The sequence below is a fragment of the Tasmannia lanceolata genome, unplaced genomic scaffold (assembly GCF_043159265.1).
Source record: "Tasmannia lanceolata isolate RefF3 unplaced genomic scaffold, GAP_Taslan_0.1 ptg000044l, whole genome shotgun sequence".
In the NCBI taxonomy this organism is placed as follows: domain Eukaryota; kingdom Viridiplantae; phylum Streptophyta; class Magnoliopsida; order Canellales; family Winteraceae; genus Tasmannia; species Tasmannia lanceolata.
In genome coordinates, this window is record NW_027518721.1 from 4,477,532 (window position 1) to 4,489,024 (window position 11,493).

An 11,493-nucleotide genomic window follows, 5' to 3' on the forward strand; every position below is an offset into this window, starting at 1 on the left:
CTATTCTCTCTCTCTATCTCTATATATATATATATATATATATATATATATATATATATATAGAGAGAATAGAGTTCCTAAGGTGTCACCTCATATAGCTTATATGAGGTGGCGCTCACAAAACATAAAGGGCCCACATTTTTGGGGTGATCCAAACCACTCATTTGAAAGGCCCTTAGATGGATATGGTGCCTACAAAAAATCAGGTCCATAGGATCATCCTAACCCTTTCATTTATGGAGGTTAAAAATGGGTAGATTTATGGAGGTTTATACCCATCCATTTCAACCTCCACAAATGGAAGGGTTAGGATGATCCTATGAAGTTGATTTTTTGGGCACACCCTATCTATGTGAGGGTGTATCAAATGAATGCTTTGGATCATCCAAATAAAGTGGGCCCCTTATGTTTTGTGAGCGCCACCTCATATAAGCTATATGAGGTGACACCTTAGGAACTCTATTCTCATATATATATATATATGAGAAAACGGTTCCTACACATGTGTAGAGAGTTCTCTACACACTAGCTTAAAATACAGTGGGGGCCCACATTGTTTGGGTGATCCAAGCCATCCATTTTAAAGGCTCTCACATAGATAGGGTGTCTACAAAAAATCAGATCCATAGGATCATCCCAACCCTACGATTTGTGGAGGTAAAATGGATGTCTTTAAACCTTCACAAATTAGTTCATTTTTTGCCTCCAAAGTTCGAATGGTTAGGATGATCCTATGGATCTGATTTTTTGTGGACACCCTATCTATGAGAGGGCCTTAAAAATGAATGGTTTGGATCACCCAAATAATGTGGCCCCCACTGTATTTTAAGCTAGTGTGTAGAGAACTCTCTACACATATCTGTAGGAACCGTTTTCTCTCTCTCTCTCTCTCTCTCTCTCTCTCTCTCTCTCTCTATATATATATATATATATATATATATATATATATATATATATATATATATATATATATATATGTGTAGGAACCGTTTTCTCATATATATATATGAGAAAACTTATCTACACATATATATATATATATATATATATATATATATATATATATATATATATATATATATATGTGTAGATAAGTTATCTACACACTAGCTTAAAATACAGTGGGGGCCACATTATTTGGGTGATCCAAACCATTCATTTTTAAGGCCCTCACATAGATAGGGTGTCCACAAAAAATAAGATCCATAGGATCATCCTAACCATTTGAACTATGAAGGCAAAAAATGGACTAATTTGTAAAGGTTTAAAGACATCTATTTTACCTCCACAAATCGTAGGGTTGGGATGATCCTATGGATCTGATTTTTTGTAGACACCCTATCTATGTGAGGGCCTTTAAAATGGATGGCTTGGATCACCCAAACAATGTGGGCCCCCACTGTATTTTAAGCTAGTGTGTAGAGAACTCTCTACACATATGTGTAGAAACCGTTTTCTCTCTCTCTCTCTCTCTCTCTCTCTCTCTCTCTCTCTATATATATATATATATATATATAAAATAGTTATAGGAGTTTTTATATGGTGCCTGACAGTCAAGTACCTCGAAAGTGGTACCACCCTTGATATTTGATCCAACAGCACCCTACTTGTTAATAGGCTGCCGTTGGATCAAATATAAAGGGAGGTATGTTTGACGTAACACATTCACGGGACTTGACGCACGGGCACCATATAATTTCACATAGCTATAGAGTAATTTACATGTATATGATATTCAATAGCTATACAAATTTTATTTATAAAGTAAGATAGTTAAAAAGAAAACTTCACATTTATAAGGTTTTAAATAACTTAACATTAAAAAAGGGGTTTTGAATAACCTTGGGTGCCACTGCCACCCATGGGCGGAGCCATGAGTTTACACTTGGGGGCCGGACTAATTTACACTTTGCTGCATTGCTCGTTGGGTTGGCGGGGGGGGGGGGGGGGGGGGGGGGGTGACATGGCTACCCCCACGCTATATGTCCCTCCGCCCCTGGTGCCACCCAAGGTTTACCATTATTATTATTTATTGTTATTACTAATATTATACTAACCTCTGCACGATTGTTTTGATAATGGGGCAAACTCCCCTTGTTTTAAACTTTTTAATTAGCTGCTGAGAGATTTTTGGACCTAGTGATAGCCTTTGACTAGACCTGGCAAACGGGTGGGTTGGGCCGGGTCAACCCGCGGGTGATGCGGGTGCGGGTCACATGGGTCGGGTCAGGAAATGACGCGTATTTTTGCGGGTCAGAATTTAGGTGACCCACGCAGCCCGTGGGTGGACCGGGTCAACTCGCGGGTCACCCGCAAATTCAAACAGTGGCTTATTTTGGGAAATGTTACCACTGGATTTTGATGAGGGCGGTATGACCGGCACCGTGGGATGATCCAAGGGAAAATCTTGGGATATATTAATTTTTTTTTTGTTTTTTCATGTTTAGATTGGAAAAAAATGAAATCAAATTATTTAAAATTATATAAAAACATATAATTTAAGTAAAATAAAAAAATAAAAAATATCGTAAAAATATCACGATATTTTCATGGTAGTGACAAAAATAAAAATATCGCTACACTTTTTAAATTTTGGGATTTGGCATTTTATTATCAAAATGACGTGATAAAATTGTGATATTTTGAAATTGACGGAGATATTTCTGATCTAGATATAGATACCTTCATTTTGCTACAAGCAGCCAATTTACTTTCAAAACAAAGAAATTTCACAAAATCAATGTGAATCCACTATCACAGCCCTAGTCAAGCATCAGAAAGAAACCACAAACTTGAAGAACACCTCTCTCAGGCACCCTGAGCCATGCCAACACCAAATGTTGGGGTTTTGAGTGCCCACACATAGAGGTCGGAAAGACAAATAAACACAAAACCTTGACAATATTGTTAATCCAATCAGATAGAAGGGCTCATTGCACCCCTACACCATCTATCGTAGACCTGGCAAACGGGTGGGTCGGGCCGGGTCAACCCGCGGGTGATGCGGGTGCGGGTCCACGGGTCGGGTGAGGAAATGACCTGCATTTTTGCGGGTCAGAATTTAGGTGACCCGCGCGGCCCGCGGGTGGGACGGGTCAACCCGCAGGTCACCCGCAAATATGGCGATTGTAATAATTCTCTTGATTTGACGGCATCTGTTTTTCCTTAATTGTCATAACTTTCTATATTTTATTGGTATTTTTTTCGTAATTTTACAACTTTATAACCATTTCTTGGGAATTTTCCATTTAAAACTTTATAACTTTAGCCATTTTACTTTTTTTGTGTAATGATTTTTTTTTTTTTTTTTGCTAGCAACATTTGCCATGTGCGCATCTTTGCATTTTTGCACCACGATGGCCACATGCCGAGAAGTTGCCAAAGGAGAAGTTTGGTAGCAAATTCTTATAAAATAAAAAACAGAAGGAAATGTTATCAACACTACTGTTTCTTATGAGCGCACTCTCACTTTATTAAAAGTATGGGATGGCCCACACCATAGGATGATCCAAACCATCCATTAGATGGGCCATAGCCTAAATAGGTTATGCTCCAAAAATCATTTCCATAGGATGATCCTAACCCTCCAATCTGAATGTTAGAGGGTTGATCCTAACCCTCTATAGATCGGAGGGTTAGAATCAACCAATGGAAATAATTTTGGGGCATAACCTATTTAGGCTATGGCCCATCTAATGGACGGTTTGATCCTATGGTGCGGGCCATACCGTACTTTTTATAAAGTGAGGAGTTCCCTCATAAAAAACAGTAGTGCTGATAACATTCTCAAAAAAAATTTAAAAATACAGTAAAAATGCGGGTGCCCGCGGGTTGACCCGACCCGACCCGTGTTTTTGCGGGTTGGGTCACCCGCGGGTTAGATTTTGACGGGTCACTAAAACTTAGATCCGTGCCCGCAAATTTGCGGGTGGGTCGAGTCGACCCGCGGGCACGGGTCGCTTTTGCCAGGTCTAATCTATCGACACATCCAGGTACCCTGATTAGGTACCCTGATTGGCCACCAAAACACACCCAATCGGATCAAATGCTAATAACACTTACTACAGATCAGAAATTTTAATCAAGAATCCCAATTCCCCTACGATTAGTTGACAAGACGTGAATCCAACCATACAAATGAACTGATAAAATTGCCCTAGGAGATGTCAGGATCTATCTAAATCGAGCATTTGATACCTTAATCAAGCGAACGAATGACGGAATATGATCGACTGAGAATCTTAGATCAACAGGCTCAAATTAACTCATCTTATTCCATTCAGGACAATTCAACCACTCAATTGGAAACAATGCTATGAGAAGCACTTATCTAAATTTTTCCAAGAGATAGTTGAAAGAATCCACCCTTGTAAAGTCTGCATCATTTGGGTTGAACAATCCCAACCATTCCATTGGTGTATTGTCGTTGGGTCATTAGAATGTTAAAAGCATGAAGTCATATTCAACAGGAATAAGTCTCTTGATTATTTGAGTATGATAATACCTACGGAAACATAGGTGATGCAGACGTTCAGAGAATACAAATGCCACGTGGCTTTATCTAAGTCGAGGAGCTTATGTAGTAAGTGGAGAGTTACTTTTCCACCTTCCACTCTTTATCGGAGGAAGCCATTAGAAGAAAGAAAGGTCCATACCGCATCACCCGAAATTTGCAAAATAAAATTTGAGAAATAATTGTATGAAGGATTCCATTGTCCATTCTTTCGGGGGTTCCAAGCAAAAGCAAAGATCCCATATCGGAAAAGTGAATGGATATGGATGAGCTTTTAAGGACATGGGCACCCCCTCATGGCTAGCTTTTATGGGTGAGTTCTTCTTGGGTCCTAATAAGTGGTATCAGAGCTAAGGCATGGTAACCCCGGTGTAGTCTTGAAGATGGAGAAAATTCTTCGGAGAAGATCTTGATAACCCTGGTGTACCTTTGAGCCAGTGAAATTCCCCTTGGAGAAGATCTTGTAGTTCCCACATTGCTCCAGTGTAGAGAGGTGATTCCCACATTGCTCCAGGTAGAGGGGTGAGGTTGTCCACGTTGCTTCCACGTAGAGGGGGGATTTGTTGGGGTTCAACGGAAAAGCAAAGATCCCACATCAGAAAAGTGAATGGATGTGGATGGGCTTATAAGGACACGGCGCCCTCCATGACTAGCTTTTTAGGGTGAGTTCTGCCCAGGTCCAAACATATTCAAGGCCATTTCTTACCACTAGAATTACTATTTCCATCCCAACATGGGTTTTGAATCTTTTGATAATAAGTACACTTGCTATCTACATGCTCATAGGGGTAATTCGGTCATAATACGAATTTCTATGGGAAATGACATTCACAAACACTTGTTTAAGTAATAGAACTACTCACTTTATTAAACACTTATGATTGGCTGCGGCTTATGGGAGCTTTTTTGGAATACTATACTAGAAAAGTCGCAAGGAGGTTTAGTCGTAAGGGATTTTGAATGATGCATGAACTCTTGTGAAATGTCAATGACTGCTTGGAGATTTGGACTTTGAACGTGTGAGCTCTTGAATTACATGAATTACAAAAAAATCTCACAGCTATGAATTACACATTAGACATCAACAACTATAGGGCTTTGAAGTCCTAGGGATTTAATATTCATTTTTTAACATTACCTTGGCTATGTTTGGATGCGTGGTACGTCTTGCCTAACCTCAGCATACCCATCTAAAACAAATGTTTGAATGCGTGGCATAGACTCGGAGAGTAGTGGAATAAGTAGTTAACAGGGAGGCGACAAGTATACCTTGGAAAATAGTGGTAAATAGTGTTTGGTTGCGCATCATAGACATGGAGAGTAGAAGAATAAGTAGGGGGTGTCATTACCAATATATAGAGAGAAGAGGAGGAGAAGCAACATTCCCAAGATTTTTCAAGCAAAATTTTACTTTTTTGTGGAATTTGATTTGAAAGTTTTAAGAAAGGGACACAAATGCCCATTCAATAATTACCCAAAAAAACATCATATGAAGTCCCCAAAATGCAATATTGGCAACCAAATGAAGAACCGTCCCAAATTCAAACTTGTGCAACCAAACATAGATAAGGTGAAAAGTGGGGTGCCCTTATTGAAAAAAGGTGAAGATGAAACTTTTTATATCTTTGTCATTTCCAGGGATGATCTAAGGGATTTTTGCTGATTAGTCCCTACATGGCAAAATAATTGCTTAATAATCCCTAAGAAAATCATATTATCCAAGCTATCCTACTTTTAGAGAATAATTGCTAAAAGGTCCCTAAAACTAACATACGTCAATTTTCTCCATTAAAAATTTTAAAATGACAAATTTACCCACTCCACCCCACCCCCGTTAATCCATTTTAGCTAATGTTGATTTCCTTTCCAATATTTTCGGAAATAAATATGAAATAGGATAGAATAGGATCTCTTCCAATATTTTCAACAAAAATCTTGTAAAATCCTACAAAGATGTTAACATTTTAGCCAATTTTTTTTAATAAAAAAGATCTTTCCAATATTTTTTACTTTATCCCTCTAAATTAATCGGAATACTCCCCCCCTTAAATCATTAATGAAAAAAATTTCCTAAGAAATAATTTTCCATTAGAAATATTTTTCTGACAATCCAACCAATATAGGAATTATGTGGAAAAGTTTGAAAGGAAAAAATATTCTTAAAATTTTTTATTCAAACATGAAACAAAGATAACTCCAACCCACTCTATTTAATTTTTTGGAGAGGGGTTTTTAATTTGTTATGAAATTCTTCTAAATTAACCTAAATCATATCATTTACTTTGCAATGAAAACCGTTACTACCTTGTCGAATGATTTTTTGTTGAAAATATTGGAAGAGATACTATTTTCACCTATTTCCTAATTTATTTTCGAAAATAGTGGAAGGGAAATCAAAAGAGGCGAAAACCGATTACAGGGTAATATGCTTTTCTTAGGGACTTTTATGGATAATATGCTTTTCCATTAGAAATACTTTCATGGATAATATGCTTTTCTTAGAGACTTTTAAGCAATTATTTTGCCATGTATGGACTAATCAGCAAAAATCCCATGATCTCTAATGCACTATTTCCTTATATAATTGCTATCATAGGGCCCATTAAATCATCCAATCTATGAGAATATTTCGAATTCGATCAGCATTGTTTTAGACCATGAGATCAGATGTAGATGTTTAGGATTGACCGGTGGTGGGTCCCACCACAAAGGACGTGGAGCCAGGTGGTGCTGCAATGGAAGAGGAGGGACATTCTGATATTTCCTAGAGTTTGATGACGTTTGAGTCGATGAGAACATCTATCATAAGTGGGCCCACCTATTGACCCACAGCCCACAGTGTATAGTAATAACGCAAATAAGACAAAGAGGGGTATTTTTGATATTTCATAATGTTCATTCTCGTTTAAGACGTTGTGTGACCGTTCAAGTCTATTTTTTCCCATTAAAGCAATGCAAGTGACATAAGTCTGTTTCTCCCGGAAAAGGAGGAAAACTATGTTAGATTTCAAATTTTGAATGGGCAGCCCCGAAATGACGATAATATCCTCGTAGAAAATAAGATTTGCTTCGACTGCTCACTGCTTTTAGAGGCATGCAAGGGCACATCAGGAAATCCAATTTGAAAATTAAAGGCGGTTTCATGGTTATAAAGGGTGCAACTTGGGTCGGGCTCAACCTGAACCCGATGAGTTCTTCAGGTTCAACCTGATTTTGGCTCGGGTTGCGTTGACATTTCCTTGGGTTGGGTTGGGAAAAGCCAACCCGATTTAATTTCGGATTGGGTTACTGTTGAGGCCTTCGCAACCTGACCCGACCCGAACTTCATCCTCTAATTTATCTTGTTTTTCTTTGGGTTATTGTATTTTTTTCCATCTGGCGCAAGATGAAACTGAACCAACCCATCTCAACCCGACCTGATTTCGAGGTAGATGAGTTGGGTTAGGGTTGAAAGATTTAGAGGCGGGTTGGTTAGGATTGACCATCCTCAACCCGAGGTTCGCATTGCATTGGGTTGGGTTGGGTTAGAATTGAGGGAATGCTGTCTCGGGTTGGGTTGGGGTTGGCCTTAACCCGATCCAACCCGACCCGAGTTGCACCCCTAAATTGTCTCTGAGTAGTCGGCAAGATGATTCTTGACATGGTCAAAACATAGAAGATAAATGGTTACATGAGCCCACAAATTTGGATGGTCCAAACCATTCGGTTCATTTTTCTGAATTTTCTAAGCCGTCCATTTCATATCAAATATATCTAAGGATTAGAATTACCTGATGGAAATGATTTTTTCGCATGGCATATCTTATGAGTATTAGCCCACCAAAATGTTTAGACATTAGACAATTACGATCATTAAGTATGTCTTTGGATTGCAGGAATTTTCTAGAAAAGTTTGGAAAGGAATAACTTTTCCAAAATTTCCTATTTTTCCATTGGTTGATGTCTTATGATTGGTTTTTCCGAAACTTCGCTAATGGCCTGTTGTTCGCCTGTACTATGAATATTTTACTTTGCATTTTCTGGGCAAAGTCCCTTGTTTTATGTTCATTTCTAGTTCCCATATATGGTGCAGAAGGCGAGAAGTTTCCTAGGCAAAGTCCCTTTCTTGTTTTAAGGCCCGTTGTTAGCCTCTACTAAGATTGATATATATATATATATATATATATATAAAGAAAGCGGTTCCTACACATGTGTGTAGAGAAACTCTCTACACATTAGTAACCTCTTTAGCGCCTTTTAACAGCAGCCCTTGGATCACTTTTATCTCAACCGTACAAATGAAAGAAAATATATTAGACTTTCAAGTTAGTCGAAAGAAACCCTTGACGAATGAAACTTAGGGTTTCGTCTTCTCTTCCCCAAGCTCTCTTGCCACTGTAAACTCTCGCACAAATGAAACCCACGATATAGCGGAAAAAAAAAAGAATGGATTTTCTAGCCCTCGCACCTCGCTGGAGCCCTTCCCATCATCTCCTCAGGTTTTCTGCTCCTTTTACAAGTAAGGGTTTTGACTCTTTACACACAGGTGTTTCAAATATACTTCAAATTCGTGAAAATGAGGGTTTTTTTTCATGTTTGAGAAAATTAGGGCGTCGACCAAAAGCAACGTAAGGAAAAAACCCATCTTCGTCGTCTCCTTCAGTTGCTGGTTTTGACGAGAAACCCAAAAACCTTCTTCCGTCTGTAACAAAATCTGAGGCCCTCATCTCCTTCTACGGATATCATCTCCCTCCCGCAGGTAAGGGTGTCTCTACACTTTCTTTCCTTTTCTCTTTTATTTTGTGACCTAAAATGTGGGTTTTCTACCATTTTCTTCCATTCTATCCATTGGAAAAGGGGTTATGGTTTCTTTTTTTGTTTTTTAGCTTCGGTGGGAGGGGAAGATGGGTTTCAAAATTAAAGAAATCTGGATTATTGGAAAAGGAGTTACGGTTCCTTATTGTTTTTCCTCACTTCTCACCCTCTACCCATTCTCTCCACTTGACAAACTAATTTATCATAAAAATAAAAATAAACATGGCCTAAATTTCAAGTGGATTATTGGAATTCTGTATTATTGGAAAAGGGGTTAGGGTTCCTTACTGTTTTTTGTCGGAAAATCCTGAAAAACAAGGAAACAAAAACTCCATTCAATCCAGGTTTTATTTTTTCCTTGTTTTTTAGCCACTTCTCACCCTCTACCCATTCGTGCCCTTCCAAATCTCTCATCCTCCCATATGCTCTAACCCTTGCTCCACTTATATTGATTGCGAATGATTTTTGGGTTGTGATCTTGGTTTTTTAATGTGTTTTTGTGTATTTTAGGGGGATTTGGTTCCCTAAAATACACAATTAGGGTTTCACATGAGTTGTAGATGAACCAATGTTTTCTATAAGTAGCTGCTATATACACTTCTTGGTTTTTGGTTTCTTATGATGATGGTTTTTGGTGTGAGATTCATCTTTAAGGTTTCTGTTTACTTACATCTCTCATCAATTTACAATTTTCTAAATTTTGAAGTTATATGTTTATCTCGATCTGATGTATTTTGCGTTTGTATGGTTGATCACTTGCATCTTCAGGTTTTTTTATCCGACTTTAGAGTATATGGATTCGTTGGGGCTCTCTATTGTGGAGGTTGATGAAAATAAATTAATTATTGGTGACGATACATTGTCACAAGCCGATAGGTTATGTGTTGATAAGGGAAATAGATTAGAGATGGGTGATGAGGCGAAACCGCAAGTTCCTCTAGGTTGGGTGGATAATGAAGAGGGTGGTATTGGTACCTCAAAAACGCCTAGTAAGGATGATGCGAGGAGTGTTTTAGCTAGCAAACCTTTTGAAGGCCAACTTTTTTATAATTGTAAAGATGCGTATGCATTCTATAACTCATATGCGTTGACTACAAGTTTTGGAATTCGAAAAGGCAGGACCAATAGGTCCATAAAAATAGGTGAACCTATAAGGAAGAGTTACGTATGTTATAAAGAGGGATTGAGAAATCCTAATGATAAGAGACAAATCCTAATGATAAGAGACAGATTGAGAAGGATGTGAAGTGGCGTCATGAAACAAGAGAGGGTTGCGAGGCAAAGATGGAGATCAATTTCACAAAAGATGAGAAGTGGGAAGTTATAATTTTTGTGGAGGAACATTGCCATGATCTTACATCTCCATTGAAGACACAGTTGCACCATTCACATAATACATTACATAAGAAAGCCTCATGTAGGAACTTGATGGATAAAATGCACAGTGATGGGTTTGGGCCTACTGGCATTGCAAGGGCAATTAGCGCTTCAAACGATGGTTCATCTAGTGCTCTCACACCATATCAGGTGTCGTCTCATTTGAGAGCACAGAGGGCCAACAATATGGGACGAGAAGCTGTCACAGTAGCTAATCAGTTCCAACAGAAACGGGCGGAAGATCCGGATTTTGAGTTTGCCGTGGAGATAGATGTTGATGGAAACCTGAGATCGATGTTTTGGGCGGATTCGAGGGCTAGGGAGGCGTATCTAACCTTTAGCGACGTAATTGTTTTTGACGTCACTTATAAGACGAATAGGTATAGAATGCCGTTTGCACCATGTACCGGCGTAAACCACCACAGACAGTCTACACTTTTTGGTTGTGCCCTCCTAGCAGATGAGACGGAGGAGACATTCACTTAGTTGTTTCGCTACTGGTTAAAATGCATGTTTGACAAAGCTCCAGGATGTATAATAACTGATATGGATGGGGTGATGAGAAACGCAATTAGGCGTGTTTTTCCAAATACACGCCATCGCTTTTGCTCTTGGCATATTAGTAGGCATCTAGTTGAGCATGTTTCAGCCATGCGAGATGAAACTAGTCAATTTTATAAGGAATACAACCATTGGTTTTATAGGACACATAAAGCCGATAGTGAAAAGGAATGGGGAGCTTTGGTGGAGAAATATAATTTAGATGAAAAACATTGGTTATATAAGATGTGGGATTTACGAATGCACTA

At 38.6% G+C, this 11,493-nt stretch overlaps 1 protein-coding gene across 1 annotated transcript; it reads left to right on the forward strand.

The window, feature by feature from the left end:
* The first annotated feature begins 10,591 nt into the window (after nucleotides 1–10,591).
* LOC143863300 (protein FAR1-RELATED SEQUENCE 5-like) lies at nucleotides 10,592–11,170 on the forward strand. Its single transcript, XM_077373991.1, has one exon. It carries the CDS (start codon nucleotides 10,592–10,594, stop codon nucleotides 11,168–11,170), a length of 579 nt encoding a protein of 192 aa, XP_077230106.1.
* Nucleotides 11,171–11,493: the final 323 nt, after the last annotated feature.

Bases quoted from the DNA above. Each gene is read 5' to 3' on its own strand.
- LOC143863300 (XM_077373991.1), top strand. From the start codon at position 10,592: ATGGAGATCAATTTCACAAAAGATGAGAAGTGGGAAGTTATAATTTTT.